The sequence below is a fragment of the Diabrotica undecimpunctata genome, chromosome 2, assembly GCF_040954645.1.
Source record: "Diabrotica undecimpunctata isolate CICGRU chromosome 2, icDiaUnde3, whole genome shotgun sequence".
Lineage (NCBI taxonomy): Eukaryota > Metazoa > Arthropoda > Insecta > Coleoptera > Chrysomelidae > Diabrotica > Diabrotica undecimpunctata.
In genome coordinates, this window is record NC_092804.1 from 155,182,150 (window position 1) to 155,208,035 (window position 25,886).

The following is a 25,886-nucleotide window of genomic DNA, read 5'->3' on the forward strand; positions in this document are numbered from 1 at the left end:
TGAAAGGGCCACAAACCTAGTCGAATTAAGGGCAAAAATACTTCATTTCTCTGCAAGCATTACACCAGCCTTACTGCAAAATATGAGGAGAAATCTGTAATCTGACAGATTTGGTTATTGTTTAGCACAAGGAGGTAAAATATTTGAACCCTTAATTCATTAATCTGCTTTCCTAATTTTTATTTTTTGTTAGGTACATTTTACGAAGTTTGTAGGTTCTTAATTAGGTAGTATTTTTTATGTTTAAGTTTGGAAGAATTTTATTGTTTTTCTGTATTTAAAAGTACAAATGATTCTTATTCTGTTTTTTCTCTTCTTTCTTGTCTTATTGTTATAAGCTTGTCCATAAAATTTGTACAATTTTCAGTGATAATAAAGCATATTACTTATTTACTTACTTATTTATTTGTATTGCTATTAAGGCTAAACAATAACCAAAAAATTAGTTTTAGAGCATTATAATAAATATACTCTAGAGATGGGATTGCAGTAAATCTTTATTCCTATGGTCAACAAAACAATGTAGTTACCTGTATATCCTTTAGATGGATTATATGCCTTCTAATGATTAGGTAGCGCCTAAAGATGCAACTCTCAAGTTAACCCAAAACTGGCACTGAGCATTAGCAGTTAGCTATTTCAAGAATAAACAAAAATAACTGGTCTTGAAAATAGTATGACGATAACTCAGATCACAAAAGGCTAAGTAGTCCAGGGAATTAAGTATTTACTTCGTGGTTGCCAGGTATTTGACGAGTTTTTTCGTTAATATATACCATATAATATAGTATTTAATATAGTAATAAAAAATATTGGATTTATTTTTTTTTTTTAATAAATCTCTATTAAATAGATAGAGTTATCAAGCAATAACAAAAACGTAGGAACGACTTTACAGATACCCCAAAATTATAAAAATTAATATCCTAAAAAAAGCCATGTAGCCAGAATTCTTTTTATTTAACTATAATAATATTTTTTTGGTTAAAAACTCATCCTCCATCACGACTACAATTCATTGATCAATTTAAAATCCAAAAAGAACATCTATGAAGAAGATAATTTCTGTTATTTGAATGACAAAAAATTATACTAAATACTATATTTGAAAAAAAAAAATTGTTTCTATTGGAGTTCTTTGATACAGTTACAAATTACACAACTATTGTAATAGAACAGACGTTTTTGTACCCGTGTCAATGTCCGTAGTTGTTGATTACACGTTAATTTTAATAAAAAAAGGAAAAAATGGTCCAAAAAGAAACAACAACGTATTTTACATAAATAAATTGAAAAAAAAATTAAAAACTCACTGAATAACTTATTATAAGTATTATAACACCAAATAACTACTTCATTCCAACACAGTTTAAGTGGTCCAAAGCAGCATTTGTCTAAAGGTTATAAAAGGTCCGTGGTGTGTGCTGGAAGTTTCCGTAAAGTTATATTTTCGGCGATTGCTCATTTAATTGTACTTTTGTCCAAATGGGTAATGTAACCATCGAGAATTATAATTAATGGTCTTTGGGGCACTATTCCATAAACCTTTATAAACCACTGCTGGAAAATACTGGTAGTCATCCAACCTTTTTCCGAGCATACATGCAAAGTGTCTGGTATGTCACCTTGTCCCTTCCAGCTAGACCATAACTTGGCTCCTTAAAAAATAATTATTGGTGGTATTAATCTCCGGAAGCTGAAATACGTGCTATAACAAAGCAGACATAACAATGTTTTTTCCTGAGCCATGTTTATTCCTATAACCTTTCCAGCCACACCCTTAATACGAGGAGGATCCGAAGAAAAACTGATTTCATTTATGTTCCAAACAAGCTCAGGTTTGTTACTAAGCTTTAATTTCTTGATGTACGGGACCAAAAATGGATCGCTGGTTGCCGTTCGTCTATTCAATTCTAACTGCTCCATTTAGCTTAACATCTGCCTTTTACAAAAAGCACAAAACAATTTATGGCCAGGTTTTTTTTTGTTTTTAAATTAAGTTGTGATACTATTTACGTCTACAAATAATTGGACAGTTTCTATGATTTCTTGTTTTGTCATGAATAAACCCTGTTTGGCCAAAATTCAAATTTTTTCCGTTATACCCGGTTCACAATTTGTTGATAGCTCACTACAAGTTTAACCCTAATTAGAAAACTGAAATATAGAGAGGATAGGTAATACGATATAATAGTAAAAACCAACCTAAAACTGACGGTTTAAGACGTTTTCGACTAACCCACCTTATATCTGAAGGAATACAATACCTTACAATCCTATTACGGGGGTATTTTGAATGCTTAGAGATGAACGACCAGTGTCGTAGAGTATATGATTGAAACATTTATTTGAACTAAATAAATATATTTTTTAAATTGTACTTATGTAAATTGTATTTTTTAATAAAACTTATTTATTTTATTCAAAAATAAAAAGTTTCTTGCCATTTGTAAAAGATTTATTTAATTAAGAAAAAAGGCGCCAAATGTCGCCTGGCAAAATTTCCAATGTGTTTTAAATGTATCCATTATTTTCGAATCCGGAGAAAACTAATAAATATTTTTGAAAAATTTAAACGCAGAATGAAAGATTACATTATTACTCAGGGCAGAAAGTCCCTGAAAACTTCTACAATGTTTACTTTAATATCTTATGTAACAGGGGTAAAAATAAAAGAGAAAATATACTTAGTATAATTTTTAATTGAAAATATTGCATGCAAAAGAAACTTTTTATTTATTCTAAAAAATATTTCATTCTGCCTTTAAATTTTTCAAAAATGCTTTTTAGTTTTCTCAGGATTGGAAAAAAAAGGATACATTTAAAATACATTGAACATTTTGACAGGCGACATTTTGCGCCTTTCCCCTTTAATACCTTACGATTACAACTACTATTACTTACCTTATATAATTACGATTAGAAAACTATTCAAATTCAAAATAAATAGGATCAACTTCGGAATCCGAGTCGTCTTGAGGGTTAATAATTAGGTTAATAATCTCTACGGTGGCATCAATTATGTTATCAAGATCCCACATTTTTTGTTCTTCTTCTATTACATGTCTTACTGCATCTTTCCAGTTTTGTTTTGTAATATGTTATAAAGACTCGTATAACAATTCACGTACAGCTTGTATTTTATATGACGTATTTTTTCTAGCCACATAACTTTTCATTTGTGCCCAAATGAGTTCAATTGGATTTATTTCGCAGTGGTAGGGTGGAAGTCTAAAGACTGTGATGTTTCGTCTTTCCGCCATTTTGTCAACTACGTATTTCTTGAACTTAGATTTGTGTTGCCGGGCAATTTTTAAAAGTTCTGCTTTTACCATTCCATCTTCATAAGGCAGATACTTATTCCGCAGCCAGTCAAGAATATCCTGTTTCTTCCACGCATTCGTTAGAAGTCTTTCTACTAGTCGTGAATGATAAGGTACATTATCTAATACTATTGAATTTGGTGGTATGTGTTCAATCATTTGCTCAAAATACTCTTCGCAAACATCAGCTGTCATCTCCTCGTGATAGTATTTTGTGCTTTTGGAATGAAATTCCAACAAACCATGCTTAACAAATCCTTTTTCACTGCCAATGTGAAAAATTATTAATCTACTGCCTTTACCAGAAGGTGGGGAGATACCAGTAGACCAACCTTCCATAAAGGCTTGCCTGGAGCTTAATATATTTTTATCTGAGTTTACCCACGTTTCATCCTGGTAGAAGATGGGCCTTTCTTCAGCCCGGAATTTTCGTATGAATCTTAGATAATTTCTTCTCCAACATCATCTTCTCCTCCCGGTCAATCAAAAGTGATTTTCGGTCTGATTTTTCCCACCGGAAATTTAATTCTTTTAGAACTTGTCACAATTTAGTTCGTCCGATATGAGGCAAATTCGGGTCGTCTCTAACTTCTTGTAAAATTTTGTTTAGGTTTGGTATTTCTTTTTTGAAAAAAAATTCATGAATTTTCCTTCGAATACCATTTTTGGAAAATTCATTAATTTCAATAGTCTTTTTCCCTCTCTTTAAGTGTTCGTTTGTGTTTGGGTTAGCTATACCGTGTTTTTTTCTTTCTGATAGGAACCTATATAAAGTTGACTCTCCTACGCCAGTCATGTTGGCACAACTTTCGACTATGTTGCGAACAGTGTTTGTGGGATTCTGAGAAACCAGAGCATCGTGAACATTCAGGACAATAGTCTTCTCTCTTGGTGAATAGACAGACTTACTGACTGTACGCAACAGTACCGGTGTAAAACTTGATGATGAAGCCATCCCAAACAATCCAACAAAACGAGCACGAGCGAAAGGTACGTATGTATTCGTAGGTATATGGAATAAAAAATCACTCACGCACTGCATATAATTCGCAAAAGAAATATTCGAGACGCTAATTACTGCCGTAGACGCGAAAACACCGACGAGCCGTAAATTACATGCGATCAAAAACGTACTAAACAAAAAAATTGTTTTCGTTCGTAATAAGTTCACCCTTTCAAGTTAAGTTTCGAATATAATTATATTATTAAAAATCTGGAGAATTCCATCTTAATTATCTTGCAACGAATAGTACCTTCGGATATGAATTCCAGGTTTTCTAGTAAAGTGATTAAACGCGAAGATTAGTATTGAAATATCCAAAGAGATAAGGTATTCTTATTTACAAAATTGTTAATGGGTAAATTCTTATTTTTATTAATATAATATAATAACCAACATTAGTCGTGAAAGTTATCATTGTTTTTTTGCTAAATATATTAGTATTAAAATATTATCAATATTATATAAACAGTATTAAAACAATATATTATTATTTAATGAATAAACACCTTAGGAACGCCTATGATTTACGACCGTTTTATGAGTTTGAGGCATATTTCATGCTCTCAACAATTTGTGAACGAAGAATAGGTTATGCTCCACTTTGGATCAAAGATAGGTTTTTCGACCTTGTATTCTATTGTATTTTTAATGGAACCGTCTACTTAACGTGGATTTATCTATTTTAAATCGTTTTGTTGCCATTCTTAATCTAATCGTACCTTCTTTGATAAGATTTAATGATGCATGAAGGTCTCCATCGTTATATGATTTTAACGTTATCACATATTTTCTTGACATTTTGCTAAAAAATATATAATAATTAGTCTTATTTTTACCTAATTTTGTCTCATATTTACCCTAAAGAATGTCTCACTTTTGCACCTACGTAACAATTCGACGTAACTTAACTATGCTTTAATACTGACTGCCGCGCAAAAAGGCTAACGACTATCATGGAAGTCTTCTCGGTATATCGACGGGTTTACCGATTTAAACCTAATAAAACAGCGGCTCGAACGATAAAGGTTGAGAAACGAAATTTAATTTTTTTTTTATTTTGAAACGCCTCTAAACTACTTTCGCGCTTTTTTAAAACTTTAAAGGAATATTATGTTTAGATTTTAATTGCATAAAAGCATACATAGATACACATGGGAAGAACCTAGTAGAAACCAAAGATCAATGATTGATTTAATAATAGTAAGAAAAGCCAGAAAAACAATTATACAAGATGTAAGAGTATACAGACAAGCAGAATGTGCAAGTAACCACCGATTAGTGCTGGGAAAATTCATATATACGGGAAGACGACAAAAAGACAATATCCATAAAGATGAGGAGATGCAAAAAATCGCAAATACGAGGTATAAAGTAGAACTTCTACAACAATTTAGTACTCGAACACTATATCAGAATAGACTACAGAATTTGTTACAGATGAACGAAGAATGGACCCCAACAGAAATGTATCAACACCTAAAGAAAAAAATAAACAAAGCGGCAAACGAAGTGCTGGGTATTGAACAACATAAGAATACATATTTGGAGAAATACAGCGACGACTTAGAAGAGATGATTAAAAGAAAAAAAAGTGCATTTCATAAATGGCTAAACTACAGAACCCCAGGAACACAGGGAGAATATGTTATCCTCAGACAACAAGTTAAACAAAGAATAAAGCTCGAGAAAAACGAATACTGGGAGAGAATGTGCAGAGACATAGACAACACGATAGGGTATAACAGATCAACGGAAGCATGGAAAAAAATAAAAAACATCAGAAGTAATAAACGAAGTAAAAATACCATACAGATAATTACATCAAAAGAGTGGACAAAGCATTACACAAAATTATTGCAGGAGAATAGGCCGGAGTATATCTCATACGACCCTGTGACAATAATAACTGAGGAAGCAGAAATCACAGAGGAAGATATAAATAAAGCACTAAATAAATCCAAAAACAATAAAGCACCAGGACTAAGGAACATAAAAATGGAACTGCTGAAATATGGAGACGCAAGGATAGTATCCTTTATACGAATGTTGTTCAATAAAATCGAAGCAGGAGAGAAGATTCCCGATGAGTGGAATTTATCATACATGTTCTCCATTTTCAAAAAAGGTGATAAAAAGGTCACTAAATGACTACAGAGGGATCAGTGTAATGCCTTCAATAGCAAGAATCTTTTCATCAGTTATAAAAGAAAAACTAGAACAACACATGGACCATTATAGCGAAGAACAAGCCGGATTCCGAAAAGCCAGATCATGTTTAGATAATATATTCATTATGAGACAGGTAATTGAAAAGAACAAAGAAAAAAACATTGAAACACATATGACCTTTATCGACTTAGAGAAAGCATACGATAGCGTGCCCAGGAAACAACTATGGGAAGCAATGAGAAGAATGCGCGTTAGAGAGAAATGGGTGAATATAACACAAAGACTGTATAAAGAAACACAAGTGCAAATAAAGTTAGGTAATGAAATGACAAAAACAATCACCGCAACAAAAGGCCTCAAACAGGGACGTGGTCTCTCACCTACACTTTTTAACATATATACAGATCAGGCTTTGAAAAGATAGTATAGAAAATGCGAAACAATGTGCATACCAGTACAAGAGAATGTATTACATTCACTACTTTTCGCAGATGATCAAGTCATTTTTGCACAAGACAGGGAGGATATGGAATATATGATAAGGAAATTGAAGGAAGAATATGAACTTTGGGGACTCAAGATAAATATGTGCAAGACCGAATACTTATGTATTGGACCCGAGGTTGCAGATTTGAACTTAAGTTTAGAAGAAGAGACTATTAAGAGTTGTAAGGTTTTAAGTATTTAGGGTCAATGATTAGCCGAGATCGTACTTGTATGAAAGATATAGAAATGAAAATAGCACGGGGAAAACAAGCCACAAGAGCACTTCATGGAGTGATATGGAACAACACTCTAACCAAAGAAAACAAAAAGAGGATCTTTCAAAGCATAGTGATGAATATTACCCTATATGGAGCGGAAGTATGGCCAATGACAACAACAATACGAAATAAAATAAGAACAGTTGAACTGGACTTTATGAGAAGATATCTACAAATCACAAGAGCGGATAGAATAAGAACGGAGGAAATACGGAACAGAATGAAAGTAAAATGCTCATTTACAAAAAAGTTGGAAAACAGAGCCTTGCAGTGGTACGGGCATGTACAAAGAATGCCAGAGCATAGGTGGCCGAAAAGAATATTAAACTGGGACCCGCCGGGAAGAAGACGGAGAGGAAGACCTGCTACAAGAAGGAAAACATACGTCGGAAATGCTATGATAGATACAGACCTCAGAGAAGGTGACTGGGAGAATAGAATGCTGTGGAGGACGAAAACGGCGAACTCATAATGGGAAAAGCCGAAAAAGAAGAAGAAGATTTTAATTGCGTATTAAGGTGCTTTTAAGTTTTGGCTATCGTTGACCATATATTAACTGCCTCATTTGTGCACCACTTTTTTCAGTGTCTCACATTTCCACCATATTACCCTAGTGTAAAATATATATAGATTATTAAAGTAACCAACTTGACTTTAATTTAATTTTCCAAGTAATTCTTACATTCGAATGTTTTGACTTTGACGCGACGTTTATTTTCATTATTTTCATAATCTACTAAACAAACAGTAGGTATCAAATTTGCATATATTTTAGATTACCTTTTATTGCCTCACATACCTATAATATGGTTAATATCATATAAGATAAACTATCTAAAAAGTTTTTAAAGTTATCTCAATTGTAATAAAAACAATCTACATATATACTTCATAATTTCTAATGAACTAAATACAATAATTCTTAATAATTTATTACATATTTAAACTATTAAGTACTTAGAATTTGTTATAGCATTAAATCACCAGATAATTTTTAAAATATTTTAACAAAATGAACGGCTCCTATATGAGTACACATTATATATTTCTATACTAAAAATCCCCGTTTGATACCAATCGGTATAATAAAAGAATTTATTTATATTTAATAAAATATTTTTTACTAACGTACGATTTCTATTGAAAGATATTGACCAAAGTTTATCTAATTATTATAAGTGGCATTATACATACAAACTACAATCGATACTTCTTTATTAAGTACAAATTTCACTGTCGTTATTATTATCACTCATTCTTAGAACTTTTACTACGTCATTGTAGTACTTTCCTTTCTCTTATTATTACTAATTATATTAAATCCGTTCCTAGTATTACTTTTTCCTAAGTATCAGTATCTTTCACTTAGTTCTTCTGTCCTTAAACCGTATTTGTAAGTGTTCCCATATTTTCAGACCCTCTCCTGATTTTTCCAACCTATAATGGTTTAACCAGTTTGTTTCCGAAAAATTTACTTTTAGGGGAAGTCATCATTTAAGTATAATTTTTGTTACATTGGGGAAGTTCTTTTCACTATTATGATCTGAAAACAGTTTCGGGCAATTGATAACTAAATGTTTTTTTATCAGCGTCCTGTCCTGCAAGATTTGACCAACATACTAGCGAGTCAGGAAATAAAAACGATCAAATGAATTTTGTCCATGCTAACTACTAGGATAAAATAAACTAGATCTCGTAGATAAATATATTACTATAATAGTACTGAAAGGGTATACTCTAAGTAAGCGTGGTTAACAATTATTTAACATAGCTCAGAAGAGACGAATTTATTACCCTAGATGTAGTACTTCGACCTATGTATCTATTTATGCAATAACGCACTTGCCGAAAGTAACGTTTGTTGCAAATCAGACATTTTAACCTCTAAAAATATTTGATACAAACAAAAAAGTTGTTCAAATATCTTTTTACAATGTCTTCCTCCCAATAATAATGTAATGCATCAACCACAAATATTTGTAAATATTTGTTTTTTTGTCTTGTGTGCGTGAATTTTTTCTGAAAAATATCTTAGTTATCATCATTAGTATCATCATTGTTATTTAAAAATTCTTTATAAAAGGTATATTATTAAAAGACCCTTTCGGACTACATCACAGAATGTTTTCAGACAAAAAAGTCCATCATCAGTGTATTATTCCAGATAATAATACACTGATAACGTTATTCGGTATAGACTATCGGTCCTCTTGAGCTTTGATAGCACAGCACCTCATTATAAATTCAAAAATGTGTCCGAAATATTAGATGGTCGTAGAAAAAATTAAAGCGACTCTTCATTAGAATTGAGTCATGTGTCATTACTCGCTATCTATAGTTGAATCCTTTCTTATAATCTAAATTGATTATAGTAATAGACACCAAGTTAGTCAAAAATAAGGTTTTTTTCGTCACAACAACTGTATATACAGGTTTGACAGTTGAAATGTGTAGTATGAGATATTACATAAAGATTCTCATCAAGGGAGTCAGTAATTTTTTAGTGGAAATATTTTTAAATAAACAATTAAAACATAAAACTTATTATTTTACTCATAACTCACAATAATCTGATTGTGAGTAAGGTTAATATTTTTGAAGTTATACTTCTATACGCGCGCTCCACGTTGGAAATTTGTATGGGAGTGAATCTGTGAAATCATTACATATGTAAGATAATGAGTAAGAGAGAGACAGAAGATATATTTTCTCTCTCTTCCTCTCTCGAATATAAAAATGTTCCTTTTGTATATATAATTTAATATTATATATATTATATAAAGATATATATATATATATATATATATATATATATATATATATATATACATATAATATTATACATATAATAAAATATTTATTAATATTATTATTTATGTGATATGTTTTGTATTATTTATTAAATGTTCATAATTATATTAGTCTTTTGTATTTCAAAATAATAATCTCAATAAATCACTGTGTGATCCAGAACTGTCAATTTTGAAATACATTTGTGTCATGTCCTCGGTAGTATAGTAGTCAGTATCCCCGCCTGTCACGCGGGAGACCGGGGTTCGATTCCCAGTCAGGGAGGACTTTTTTATTAATATTATTACATTATTGTCATTTTTAAATGTTGCACTGTATTGTAGTGTATTTTTTTTATGTATATTATTGTCATTTTTAAATACTTATGAATATTGCAGTTTAATTTGTACTGTATTATTATATTAATAACAAAATAATCAATGAATTTTACTGCGTATATATTACTGAGTATGTGTAAAAAAATTTTTGCATTCAACTGCTTTCATACATATATGAAAATAAAAATATACATTTTCATCAAAATATTGATTCAATCCTTCATTGTTAGTAAGTTGTTATTAATTCTGTTTCTCATTCTGCTATGTCTTATCTATAGAATTACATATGTAATGATTGTGCAGATTGACTCCCAAATAAATTTGTAACAGCGAATGCGTGTATAGAAGTGTAACTTCCACCGGCAGTCCCAGTGGACTGCCACACCCGTTTTTTTACCTATTTTATAAAAGAACTTATATTATAAAAATAAATTGTGAGTATAAATTATACAGAATAAATTATGTATAATATTGTGGAATTTCGTGTGGAAATATAATCTGAAATAGCATGACTAATGTTAGTTTTTTTTTTTTTTTTTTTTTTTTTTTTTTTTTTTTTTTTTTTTTTATTTCAACTTTAACGTGCTCGGCCACTATGGCCACTTACACAGGTACTATAACATGAATTTTTATTACACAAACATTAAGTGTTACATTAAGAATATGTTAAAATAATACGGAATGATAATAATATGTAATGTTAGTTTTGCATTTAAAATAGAAAGGAATTTGCTTTAAGTATTTTGTAAATTTGATATATACAATGAATATATTATTAGTTTAAGGTACGCTTTGATAACAATCTTATCTTGACATATATATATAAAAATCGCAGAGACAGAAAACCAGAGAATTTCTTCCATTGCATACATTTATGTATACGTTTTAATTCGAAGACACTTTTATTGCTATAATGTCATCCGCCGAAATGGAGATCGTTGAAGACCACAAGGCATTGTTGGACCGCATTGCCAGTGAAAATGGATTCACCGATTATGAGTTATTAGCCAGTTCTGGATCGAACAAAGGAGATAACTTCACTGGAATTCTTACTGCTGTTACCATTAAAAATAAGGAAAAAAGTTTGGATTTAATTTTGAAGTCTTCCCGTAAAAACATGTCCTCAAAAGAAGCCAAAGATTCCCATATTAATGTTAATAAAAGAGAAATATTGTTGTACGAACGGGTTTTTAAGGAGTTTCAAAAATTTCAAGAGGAACACAACATTCAAGGTAAAGAAAAGTATTCATTGTCATAGATTTTTATGAATATATTTGTTATTTATTTACTTTTTGTACATGACATGTCTATGTAATTTATTACAGTAAAATATTTAAAATTATAAAACTACGACAATATTTGACACTTTGTATAAAGTTTAATTTTTATTATGCGTGTATACCTATTTGTTAATATATTGTTCTGAAGCTGTTTTCTTCTGTCATCTTAATGCAATTTACTATTTTTGTTGAAAATAAACCACAAATTTTACTTTAAAATAAGTTTATTGGGTGTTTCGATTTCTACTTTGGATGGTTGAAAGATAGTTCATTCGAATACATAAAGTAAATTTTAACTGAAGAATACCCGTCAAAAAAAATTATATATGATTTGTCTTTAAAAGTAACTCTCATCCTATAAAAGTGTTGTTGTTAAATTCTACGCCCTCCCTAAAATCCATAAACCTACCAAATGTAAAAATTGCTTATACAAACTTGGGCGTTTAGGCTGTAAAGATTCTTATATAGGTCACTCCTCCCAAAAAGATTTCAGCCGTTTGACTTTCCACAAGAGATACATTAGAGAGAGTAATTATTTAAAAAGATTGTTTTTCGAGATGACATTCATTTTTCAAGAGAAAAAAACCATTAATAAAAAGACAGATACCAAAAATGTGAGCAACTTATACTCATTATTGTTAACTTCATAGAGTAAGTCGTCTACTTCATAGAGTAAGTCTTTTTGCCTCTTCTTTTTTAGAGAAATCACATGACAATTTTTTTGACGAGTATTTTTAAGTTAAAACTGATTTCATATAATCGAAGAAACTATCTTCTAATAAAGTCGTCCCAGGAAAGCAACACGCGGACAAAAAATATTGACAATATCATTTTAGTATCTACTTTAAAATGTGTAGTATACGTCTGAATACGTCAACAAAAATTGGATATTTATTTTACTTAATTACTGAAAAAATCTAGTGTTTATTAATTATAGATCCATTTGAGAGTGTACCTAAATACTATTCGAGCTTTACCGAGGAAGGACATGACAGTTTAGTTTTGGAGAATTTAAAAACACAACAATATGAGTTGTGGAATAAAAAAATCGCAATGAATCCAGGACATATCAAAGCAGTACTCATTGAATATGCTAAATTTCATGCAGTTTCACTAGCAATGAAACAAAAAAATCCCGAATTATTTAACGCATTGGCAGAGACTAATCTAGATAATCCAATGGAGAAGCCCTCTGAAGGTAATGAGAAAAACCAAGAGAAGTTTAAATCTTTTTTTACTGCAACTTTATCTCTTGGTTACAAAGCTGTAAAGGATGATATAGCATTAACAGAATCTCTTAAAAAATATGAAGGTATAGCATTGGAAAATATCTTTAAAAGTAGACAACCAGAATACAAACTTGTTGTAACGCATGGAGATTGTTGGTGTAACAATTTTATGTTTAAATACCAGGTAATCATTTCTTTTTGGTTTTATATTTTTAAGTCAACAAAAATATTTTTAAATAATAAATTTAATTTAGTCAGTTAAGTCTAACAGTCAAAAAAATATTTTAGCCTTAAAAACTCTTTACAACGACTGCTTCTTTTAAGGAATTATACCAAATAAATGGAAAAGCTCTGTTATGATAAGATTTCATAAAAAAATGAAAGAGAAATTGGAATCTACAGACCTATCAGCTTGATATTTGATTTATATAAGCCCTTTATGAGAACAATTAGCAACAGACTGAAAAATAAGCTTGATTTTCACCAGGTAGTAGAGCAAGCCGGATTTAGAAGTAGCTTTGGAACTAATGACCACCTACAAGTAGAGTACTCTAATATAGTCCTTAATACAGAAATTAACAGAATACAATAAGTCATTAATATTAATATATGCAGACTTTGATAAAGCATTTGGTTCAGTTCAGCATAACTCCATGTTAAGAGCACTTACAGAGTACAGTCTTCATCATTGGTATACAACTCTTTTTCGGAATATAATATAGTAGCACAACAGCCGCAGTCAGAATATATTATAGCCACACAAACACATTCCATTTTGAGAGGGGTATTAGGCAAGGAGACAATATCTGTCCTAAACTATTAACCGCTTTATTACAGAATTCTACGAAAAACAGTTGGAGTCAATATAAATAGAAAACAGAGTCAACATAAAATATTGGAGTTACCATAAATGGAGAGTTTCGAACCAAATTGACGACGGTTTGCAGACGATACGGTCGTGATTGCAGGCCAGGTAGATCATACCTCCCAACTTTTTTAAGACCTTAAGAGCTATTGTGCAAGAGTTAACCTTAAAATTAACTTTTACAACAGACAACTCATGAACAACTTTGTACTGCTCAAAAACATTTTAACTAATATGCCACGAGATTAAAATAAGAAGATACAATCAAGCAACAGAGTTAAAGAAAACACCAACGCGAACATAGGCAGCTTACGGAAAATTAAGGGAAGTCTATAGCTCAGATATTCCCAGGTGCTTGAAAAAGAAGGTCTTTAATTACGTGTACTCCCAGTTCTAATGTATAGAGCAGAAATATTGACCTTCACAAAAAAAGTAATAATAAAATTCAAATAGAACAGAAAACAACGGAAAGGTCAATGATGAATATATCCTTGAAAAAGAAAGTGTTAAATCAAAGTTGTTTGGAGAAAAACTGGTAGTACAGACACAGTTAAAATAATTACAACGCTGAAATTACCTCCATCTTTAACCATGAGCTTTAAACTTCTAAATAATACTTTTTCTGTTTTCAAGGTTGTTTCTGAAACCAAACGGTGGGTCGCCTAATTGTTATTGTGTTTAACTATAAATTATCTCGAGCAGTATTTTTTAAAAATGTTTAATTCATGAATTTGTCAAGTTATATAGCGATGATTGCTTCATTATTTGAGTAGAATTGTATTATTACAAGTATGTACCTACGTAATCAAAATGTTGGTATTTGTCTTATTTCGTATATTTCTTTGCATGGGTTTTAAAGTAAATATTTTACATTATTGTCGATTTGCTTCGGTGCTTATTTGATCTCGTCAGCTTGCGTTCTCAAAGTATTTGCTAGTCTTAGTTATTTCTAATTCATCTAAGATTATCTTTGTTTCAGCCAATATATTAGGTATTTAAGTTACTATTTTTTTACTCAAAAAGTTTATCACTATAATATCTTTGTCATGTTTTTTTGTTCCTTTTTCGTAAGTTTTCTTGTTTTTCTCAAATATACAATTTTCAGAGGAAGGTGTAATCCAGATACATTTTTCGACTTTTTGTGCATACGAAACCTTCCGTTGACTTTCTACAGTTCCTATATTTAAAGACATTCGTGTTTGTTGCGTGGTTTTTGTGGAATTATTTACTTACAAAGCTCAACAGGCCTTAAAGGTCTAGGGCTAAAATACAATTAATTATATAATTATATGTATAGTACAAAACTTGTATCAAGCGGAGCTTCTTGTACAGTCATGCTCCTTGCCTACTAAATTGACTTACTATTCTCTTCCATTTACAACCATTAATTTCCTCTTCTCTGAGATCTTTCTGTATGCTATCAAACCGTCTTGTTCTGGATCATCCTTTCCTTCCTTTTGTGATTGGCCCCGTTTTAGGAACATCTTTGACATCCTTTTTCCTTTCCATTCTCATCGGGTGTCCCATCCATCTAACTCCTCGTGTTTTTATGAAGCGACTAATACTCGCTTTGTTATGCAGTTTCTGTAGCTTTCTGTTTGTTCGTCGTACCCAACGTTGTCTATACTTCACTACCATACGTCACTGTCAGCCTTATTACCGTTTTATATAGGTACCCTTATCTGTATTTTTCTCAATGAATTTTAAATTATCAGTGGTCTTAGGCTTCCCATCTTTTATTTCCTTTTGCCAATCTTTAGCATTTCATTTGACATTCAGTTTCCATTTTTACTGACCTTTCTCTTTTATAGTAACCCCTAGATACCTTAAATGGACCACCTTGTCGAAATTAGACTACCTTGATTTATTAGATATGGAACTAAACTGTCCCTTTTCTTTTTGCTTTCCATTTCTGAGTATCATGTACGTTAACTTTTTCTGGTTTTTTTCTAGGTCATAGGAATAGTTAGATCATCAGTGAAGACCAGACATTAATGTTTACTGTAGAAGATGGATCCGGTCATTTTATCTGGGCTATTTCTGATTATTGTTTTCAATATTCTAAGATCTATGACTTGTTTTCAATTGTCTAATACCTTTGTTAACTTCAAATTCTTCCGATGAAAATCCCCTCCATAATGCATGATTTCGTGTTCTATTCAGAGTTATTTTTACTAACCTAACCAGCTTGTCTGGTATGCCCAAGGAGCTCAGTGCTTCATACATTTTATTTCTTCTTATCCTATCATACTCTTCTTTAAAATCTATAAACAGCATGCAGGGTTACCTGGTAGCTAGCCTAGATTTCTTTTAGTGTAAAAATCGCATCTGTCACTAATCTATTTACTCTAAAACCACCATGATACTGACTTAGTTTATCTTCATCAAATCTGTTGTCTTTCTCTTAGCTTCCTGGCTAATACCTAGTAACAAGTATCGCACAGAGCAACACCTCTGTAATTGTCAAATGCCAATCTATTCCCCTTTTTATACATGGGGCATAATATTTGGTATAATAAGCTTTGGTTTCGTTTTCGACCTTGTTTTTTTTTCGTTTTGAGCTCATTGATTACAATTTTAATGTCTTCTTTACTAGGCAAATTTTTATTATAATCTCCCTTATAAGGAGATTTTTATTTTCATCTTTATTTTGCAAAATTTACTAGTTCACTAAAATGTCTCTTGCATATAACCTTCACAGTTTTTTTTTTCACTCGTGCGTTTTTATCTTCTTTTTTCATGTAGGAATTGTAATTCTGGTATTCCCTTTCAGTATCTTTAACTTCCTGATAAACAACCGTATATCTTTTTTATGAAATCTGTATTCCACTTCTTGTATTATGTTGTCGTTATATTCTCTTTTCTGTCGTCTGCATATTGTTCTCATTATTCTTCTTTGATCCTTGTAACTCTTTGTAACTGATGGTTCATACCATCATTATTAGTTTTTAGTGTCAATTATCGTAACCTTTTCTTTTCCTTTACCATTTTAAGGCATTCTATATCAAATCAATTGCTCCCTGCATTTATTTGTCTCTTTTGTGGAATAATGTTATCATTTGTTATAGATATCATCGCTCTTGTAGTTTGCCACACTTGATCTATTCCTAGTTCCTCTTCGTCTTTCTGGGATAATGCCCTTTATTCATATCACTGATATACTTTCTTTTTATTTTCCCTCGCTTATATATGTATATATATATATATATATATATATATATATATATATATATATATATATATATATATATATATATATATATATGTATATATATATATATATAACATCGGTTTTTCGATATAGCTCTAATCAGAAAATGGTCCGAATCCATTTCGGCTCCTCCCATACTTCTTATATTTCTTATAAATTTCATTTTACCAATACGTACCTACTTAATCTGGTTAATCGTCCTACAAACAGAACATATCCAAGTGCTCTTATGCATTTTTTTTTGAATATTGTATATTTCTATTTTAGTTTTTGTATAATTTTTTGACTACTATTTTGAATGCACCTGGTGTTTATTTGGTGCTTTATTCTGTTTACTATTACTGTTCTACTGTTTTATCTCATTGATGAACAAGAAGATTTAAGGCAACAACTGCTCAAGGTAATGTTTTAGTAACGAGTTAGCTACTTTTATTAATCGTTGTATATTATTATGTATTATTATGTATATTTATTTATAAGTTTTATTTTAGGATCCAAAAGATAAAACAGAACCCCAAAGTTTACGTGTGATTGATTGGCAAATGTCTTCTTTTGGAAGTCCATGTGGGGATCTCTCCTATTTCTTGGTTGCAAATGCTTCTGAGGAGGTTCTAGATGATCTCCAAACTTATCTACACGTTTACCACGATAAACTGTCCTCACAACTTCGTGATTTTAATTTGGATCCGGAAGAAGTGTTTCCTTTCTCTAAGTTTGAAAACCATTTTAAGCTTTTTATGTCATACAGCTTGTTTCTGGCATTGTTAATTACGAAAGTAACTTTATCTGACGCGGATGAAATACCTGAGCATAAAGAAGAAGCTGAAAAGAAAAAATCTGAGGAATTATTAGTCTTATTGGCTTCGCAAATAAAAAACTTTGAGGAGTATACTAGGAGAATAAAAATTATAATAAATTTTTTGGTTAAAAATAAATATTTGTAACATAGATTTTGTAAAACACATTTATTCATTCTGATTTATTTAGTGACAGCAGTTATTGTAAACAACAGTAGACACAAAAGGGAGATACAAATGCCTAACCTTATTTTCTACTGCCAACCAAATATAAAAAAGTAAAATTGCATATGAAGATATTATAGTACCTCAGATATTCTGAATATGTGAGGTACTAATGTTAAAAACTACGTTACGTTAAAAAAATGAAAACTAACAAAAATATCAAACTATAATCGTGTGGCAAGACGGCGTAGTAATAGAAGCTGTATAATTTAGAAAAAAAACACTATTACCTTCTGGCGGGCACAAATTATAAGTTGAAATAGTTAAATCAAATCTTTATTTTTTCAGAAAAGTACAAAGTAAAATAGAAATGGGCACACCAACGCACCTAGTGAAACTTATTAAAAATCTGTACCAGTCCAATATAGCAACAGTACGACTAGATCAGAAGTTCTCAAACCAATTTAAGACCGAGAGAGGTGTTAGATAAGAATGCGTGTTGTCACTGACCTGACTTATTAACATTTATGGCGAACATGTCATGAGGATGGCTTTAGATAGATCGGCCGGTGGAGGAACAGTGGCTGGTAGGAAAATCTCCAATTTAAGATTTGCTGATGACACTACACTTATAGCAGCAAATGAGCAAAAATATCCAATCTCCTGCAAAAAGTTGAGTACGAACGCAATAAAGTTAGTCTGACTATTTCACTCATCTTAAAATTTTCACATAATCTGACCAATCACAAACCAAAGACAGCTTGTGTTATTGCGAAAACACCAACTGTCTTTCAATTCTGGTTGGTCTATCAGCTTCGTGTTTTCAACGACGTAACCATGGATACCGATCGCAAAGCAAAGTTTGACGTTTGCCAAAAAAATTATTGTAGCTGTGTACGTCAAAATGAGTCGTTTCGGTGGTACTTCAAACGAAGTTATAAACCAAAACATTGAGGAAAATATACCGAGTAACACAAGAAAATCTAAATCTTATATATGGAGACCATTTTTGATGTTCTGTGTGGATCGCAACTACAAATTAGATGCAGAAAATAACAACGAAAGACTAACTAAATTCCTTCCTCTCATTCTACTGAATTTTTGACCTATTACTTTGTTCATGAAACAGTCTAATAAAATACCATTCGTGATTTAATTTAGCTTAAGTCTGTCTTTTATTTCTAAACTCAACTGAGTTTCTTAAAGAAAACACCACTCGTCCTACGGACTCGTGGTGTTTTCAAGCAACTCAGTTTCGTTTAGAAGTAAATCGACACACTAGTGGTATTACTATTGAAAATCAATAAATCTAAGACAAAAATAATGGTGGTCGACAGATTCCACACTATTCAACTGACTAACACGTTACAGGAATACCAGATAGTGAACAGTTTTGCCTATTTCTGGTCTAGTGTAACTAACGATGGTAACTGTGAAGTAAAAGTTCGGAAACGTATTGGTATGGCAAAAAATGCGATGGATCGCCTAACTAAAGTTTGGAAAAACAGATCTATCTCTCAAAATATCAGGATGAGACTGGTGAATGCCCTTGGGCTCTCAATTTTTTTATATGGTGCAGAGACTTGGACTCTTTGCAGACGCGAGCGCCAAAAAATTGATGTCTTTGAGATGTGATGCTGGATAAGAATGCTGCGCATACCGTGGACAGCTCGTAGGACAAACGTTTCCATTCTAAACCAACTTGAGATTAAAAAAGACTGTCCACAATATGTCTGCAACGTATTCTGCCATTTTTCAGTCACGTGGTTCTTAGAGGTTGTTAAATGTTATGTTAAATTAAATCCATTGCTTCGCAAATTGCTCGGCAGAATGTAGTAGAATTTGGTTATCCATATTAAAAAAGAATTAAAATAAATTTAAATTGGTTTAAAATTTTATGGAGGTTCTTGTGTTGGTACAAGGATTATCAGAGTTTTCACTTAGATGCTGTGGCATTGTTACATTTAATTGGCTGAAATAGTTGTTTCAGAAAAATGTTTTATTGTCTCAGCTTTATCAGAGTTTTCTGCAATTTTTTCTTATGTAAGAGGTGTTGATAGGTTATTGCTTCCGAAGTTTGTGAAAACAGTGTTGTCACCAAATGAGGTTGATTATAAGTGTTGCTATAACTAGGAGTGTCGGTAGTTTATTGGTTATAAAGATTTGTAGGTGAGCTTACAATTGGAGCATTACTGGGATTCGTAAGACAAAACAAAATTCTATAGTAAATATTTTCGTAATTTACTGTAAACAAATCAGTGTTTGTAAACAAATACAACAAAATTGTATGGACTGACATAGACTTATCTTCGGGAACTGAGTATATGGCTATATCTCGGTAGGTTTGAACTAATCCTAAGAAACTAAAATTGGTAAAATCATATTAAAGGCAATATTTTTTAATTCTTTGCAAAGTACTTCATAAGGAATAGTTAGTGATCTATTTGACAGTGTCTCTTAGCTTATAAGTGTTATAAGTAGAGTGGCTTTATAATTTGATTTTGAACCTCTATTGAATCGGAATTCATAAAATCCTCTAACAGTTGCTTACTAGCATATATGCAAATTCTGTTATTTTATAAACGAGAACAGAAAATAATATTTTTGGGTCCTATTATGCTTCCTAAAGAGATACGGTTTTTCCGAAGACAAGCTTTATCGATTGCGCCTGATCTTTTGGCTTTGAATATTGGTGGAATTTGGCTCATTATTTGACTTCATAGTTATCTTGGACAGTGGGCCCGAAATTGTTGGTGCTCACTTGTCTAGTTGTTGATAACAAAGGCCTGCACACCTCAATACACCTCGTATCGATACAAAATTTTAAGGTTATTTAAATTGTAAGTAGCAACCAACCAATTGTAAATAACGACCAAACAAGAAACCATGCTGAAAAGTATAAAGCTGATTCTTCAGATTTACTGTCAAAAATCAGTCAGTAAAGCCTCGAAAATTTTAGGAATAGCAGAAAAAATTATAATGGAATGATAATTACAAATTAATAATTTAAGGAGAAAATTAATAAATAAATTGTGATGGAAAGTGACCCTCAGTCAGAGATTTATTAAAAATAAGCCAATGAGGCCTACATAAAAATAATGCACAATTCCTTAAAAATAAGTTAGGATATTCCGTCTGGACCTAGACCTTTATTGGTATTAAGACACTGTAAGCATGCTAGAATGTCACAAATTTTAATAGTTAAAGAGTGAATATGGTTGTGACTGATATAGGGTCTTTGACTACACTTGTCTAGACGGGAGAAAAAAAGATTGTGGATATTGCTAAAGAAATTGGCAAAATCGTTAAAAATGACTGTGACTAAAAACAGAATCATTCAACCCCTTTTATCCCTTCCCATTCGGATTTCCCTTAAAATTGTTTGGTTGGCAATTAAAAGCAGACAAGTTAATTTTTGAGTTTTAAAGTTGAAATCATAAGTGTGAAAAAAATCAATACTTAATATGGAAAGTTGTCTGTTTTATTTTACAGTAAATACATTTTTAGGTACCTATTTTTAATAAATTAAAATGTCTCAAAAATTGACTGTCTCTTTCTGTCCACCAACCACACAATTTAACCATTACAAAATTAATCATATTTGCTAATGCAACATGCAAATTAAATTTTATTTATATTTTTATTTTAGCATCTGCCTTCTCTTTAGATCTCTTCAGATATTTAATTATCAAGTTTCAATTTCCTTCCCCATGGCAGCGCTGGTTTTTAAGATTTTCCAAGCAGCATCTGAAAACAAAATTAATGTACATTCATAAATTGAACAAACTAATTTCAGATTTAGTTTACTAGACTTTGCTTATTGTGAATAAATCATCATTCAAAAGCGTAAAATTAAGCACATGAATTTCAAATGCTGTAGTTTTAATGAATCTTGCCTGAACTAGAAGAATACCAACGCAACCATTGGTATTTATTTTTAATGACCAAATGATTAGTAATTACACTTTGACACTTAAATAACAAAAATAACACTGTATAAATAAAATATACGACCAACAACAAACCTTCATCTCATATCTCTAGTTCTAGCTTAAAGCAATCTCATAGCCAGACCTGAACATTTGTAGAGTAGGTAAATTTTGCCATCTAAATTATAAATATTAAGACAGTTAACGATATACTTCATCAGCTGTATGCGGCCAGTTAAGCGGTAGTGTAAATTCTTAAATGTACCTTAAATTGATTTATGTTTACAAGTTATAAACCTTTTAAAATCATAGCTATATGTGTGTCTTCAAAAGCTTTATATTGCCTTTTCCTTAGCCAACTATATTTTTCTTAAATTTTATTACGGATCAGCTTCCTAAGGCTTCTCCTTACAAATTTGTTTATGGTTTCCTCACCAATTTTAAAGTTCATTATCCCAAAATATAAATCAACATGTAACAGTAATCTAACTACCCCACAAACTTAATTATCCATACTTAATTATTTTAGCTTAAACTATATAATAAAAAAACAGTCTCTGTTACAAAATCAATCAAACATTCATTTTCAAATTTTGGTTTCTCACAACCATGGTAAATGCCTATTAAACCTACAATTTTTGGATATGTAAACAAATTAGACAAACTAGCATAAAACTGACTACTAGAACTCTTTTTTAATGAAATTCCGTCAAAATTTACAACAATTTCTATAACATTGTTCATCTTCGAAAAGATACCTTCAAGATTCATCTTGCTGATAAAAATTATATTTTTACTTTTAGCAAACTTATATCATCGTGGTAACTAGAATAATAAAACAATTGTAACGCATTAGCTAGAAATAAAAGATTTTTACACTTTACCTAAAAAAAACATAGATATTGGATATATGTATTAAACTATACAATCTTTAAGTAATCATAATTTAACTTTTTCGCTTTTAATTATTTTATTAACGTAAATAATTTTTTATTCTACTGAAATATTTTTTATTTGATCCCATAATTGGTAAATGCCGGACGTCCAGAAAACGTCCATATTTAGTCCACCCGAAGTACGTCCAGGTACGTCAGGACCAAAACTGGACGTATATTGGACGTCCAGAAGACGTCATGTCATGTGTTACTAGGGATTCTAAAATCATACTATATCGTTTACGGCTTACTAGTTGAATCTCAAAAAATGTTTAAATGTGTATAATTCGTCCCAAACCCTTCTTATAGTGCGTCATAGTTGATCGAATTCTCTCTAACGCATTAAGCTAGAAGTGACAGAAAAAAAACGTGAGTCTGTGATTATTATACATAGAACTTAGAAAAGTATGTATCGTTCACGGATATTTGCATATTAAAGCAAATTCTACTTACAGATATATAATTGGTTGGAGTTTAGAATACGATAAAATGATAATTGTCATTCCAGGTTAGTATTTTCAAACATTTTACAGTGAAAATTTAATTTTGTATTCATTATTATAAAATATTTTAAAATACCGAGATATACCGAGAAAGAACAAAGACTAATATTAAAATTATTAAATTATTTTCAATTAGAAAAAGCGGCTGGGACAACTTTATTACCAGTTTCTGCCGTTCGTGAAGTAAGTTTTAAATTATTCTAAAAAATATTAATAGCAGTTTAAATACTACACATTTTAGCGTGTTGCCGAGACGTTAGAAGTTTCGTTACCAACAGTAAGACGATTGGCAAATGAAGGCATTCAAACAGATGCTAGCTATTCTGTGGCAATGAGTACTTCACTATATGATAATCTGGGATTTTCATTAACCAATAAATATGGACATGTTATTATAACTCGCCTACTGATTTAATACTAGCGTCATTACATTTTTTCTTGTTCATTTTAGGCCAACATGTTACATTTCATACGCTTCAAGAAAAACTGAAGGACATAGATGAAATTACCATTTCTACTAGTTCACTGAGTAGGGTTTTAAAAGATTTGAAATAAAATTCAGATGGTTAAACTGCAATATATTAAATCGAAAATATCTAATGGAACAATCACATGTGGCATATAAAAGGTTACAATTTTTAAAAGAATACAAAAAAAATCAACATGATTTACACCCATTACAAACAGTTTTCTTGGATGAGACCTGGACATTTAGCAAGGGAGGATTCCGCAAGAGTTGGCAAGATGGCAGCATTAATGCTGTTAGAAAGAGGACCGACGAAGGTGTACGATATATTGCACTCCATGCGGATTGTAAAAATGGATTCATTCATAATTACAGTCCAGTTTTTAAAAGTGGAAAAAAACTGGAAATTATTATGATTTGATAAATGCAGAAAATTTTGAAAAATGGTTTGAATATCAACTTTTGTCAAATTTAGAAGAACCGAAGTCGTTATTAATTATGGACAATGCACCTTACCACTCCAGTATAGTGGAAAAAATACCAAATTCAAGTTGTACTAAACACTCTTTAGTAGAATGGTTAAAAGGGAGATATAAACGTGTATCAACAACCATGATGAAACTAGAATTATTGGAGATGGTAAAAAAACATTTACCAGATAAAGTTTTTAAGTATGTATTAAGAGATATTTAATAAATGAGAATATATTTGTTTTATTCTACAGATTAGATGTACTGGCACTTCAACATGGTCATAGAGTAATCAGATTGCCACCATGTCATTGCCAGTTTAACCCAATTGAGAATGTTTGGTCAGATTCTAAAAGATATGATGCAAAAATAAGTTCTGCGAGTACTATAAATAAAAGTACTGTATTAAGTATTTGGAAAGAAGCATTAGAACAGATATTTCAAGCGTACTAAAATGTATAGATATATATCGGATGTATATCGGATAATTATTGTGGTTAAATTTAAGGTTACACCAGAAAAATGGAAGGAATATGTAAGATATGCAAAAGATATCATAAATGAATACTGGGAGACAGCCAAAAAAATTGATACCAGCCACATATCTTCTATAATTATTAATTTTCACGAATCAAATACTAAATCAGATAAATTCAGGATTGATATTGATTAAATATCTTAAACTATTACCGTTATGAATATTTATATGTATTAAAACGGTTCTTTTTAGAACCACGACATTTTCTTGAAATGTAAGATATAACACTCAATCATTTGCACACCAAATCTGGTAGAATAACTGAAAAATCAACTGTTTCACTATTTAAACTATTTCCACTATTTAATGATAAATCTTCACAAAATTAAACTATTGGCTGCCACAGAAACTTACTTATCCGAATATGACTGACTTCAATCGATGCTATTTTATCACAGGAGTGTTTACCTTGATTCCTTGCAATTGCCAGTAAAATTTTTTATCTCGCAGTCAACTCTAAAAAGATTCTAGGAGGAAGCGTTATTTTAAATAAACAAACATTCCAATTCCATAACGTTTGTAATAAATAATAATAAATCCATAAATAAATCTTAGCTAATTAAGCACGTTCCTTGGAATGTATAGAATAGGAATTATGACAAGCTGCCGTTCCAATATAATGCGCAATAAAAATTTATATACAAGACGGGACCTCTAATATGTAAATTTAAAAAAAATTTGAATTTTTATTTAAAATTTTTATTTTTATTCCATATTTAAAAAAAAATAACCTTTTCACATTAAGCCGATTACGATCCTGCAACTGTCAGATTTAACTAAAATGTCATGCAATAATTCTTGACATTCCTATATGACTTCAAAATTAGTGACGCACTGAAAGAAGGGTTTGGGACAGACAGTATAAAACAAATTTTGCTCTCTTCAAACTCAAATATTACAAGTTATAACTAGTACTGTTCATTAAAATATTTATAAATCCCATTATAAATTTTTTGTCTAATTATCACGTAAAATTTGTGTACATAGAAAATGTTCTACATAAATGTTTTAGCTTTTTAATTTTGTCTAGTTAAATAAAACAAACATAAAATGAATATGCAATCACAAGGACATCTAATATCAAAGTTTAAACCCTATTCGTGCCGGCTTA

The 25,886-nt window shown here is 30.9% G+C and overlaps 2 protein-coding genes across 3 annotated transcripts in view; both read left to right on the top strand.

The window, feature by feature from the left end:
* The window catches only part of LOC140435099 (tachykinin-like peptides receptor 86C), a 951,389-nt gene that overhangs the window by 506,582 nt on the left and 418,921 nt on the right, over positions 1 to 25,886 (top strand). The gene's annotated exons all lie outside the window — the stretch shown is intronic.
* LOC140435096 (uncharacterized) lies at positions 11,232 to 17,931 on the top strand. 2 transcript variants are annotated; one of them, XM_072523800.1, is made up of 3 exons: positions 11,232 to 11,619; positions 12,605 to 13,080; positions 17,464 to 17,931. In XM_072523800.1, exons 1-3 carry the CDS (start codon positions 11,301 to 11,303, stop codon positions 17,914 to 17,916), a joined length of 1,248 nt encoding a protein of 415 aa, XP_072379901.1. In that variant the 5' UTR covers positions 11,232 to 11,300; the 3' UTR covers positions 17,917 to 17,931. The 2 variants fall into 2 exon arrangements, with proteins under 2 accessions (XP_072379901.1, XP_072379902.1); XM_072523801.1 differs by lacking the exon at positions 17,464 to 17,931 and adding an exon at positions 15,715 to 16,899.

What these genes read in the sequence shown, in the direction of transcription:
- LOC140435096 (XM_072523800.1), top strand. Translation starts at nt 11,301, where the DNA reads ATGTCATCCGCCGAAATGGAGATCGTTGAAGACCACAAGGCATTGTTG. An exon ending in AGAGGAACACAACATTCAAG is followed by an intron (nt 11,620 to 12,604) that starts GTAAAGAAAAGT and finishes TATTAATTATAG; the next exon opens with ATCCATTTGAGAGTGTACCT. An exon ending in ATTTTATGTTTAAATACCAG is followed by an intron (nt 13,081 to 17,463) that starts GTAATCATTTCT and finishes GTTTTATTTTAG; the next exon opens with GATCCAAAAGATAAAACAGA.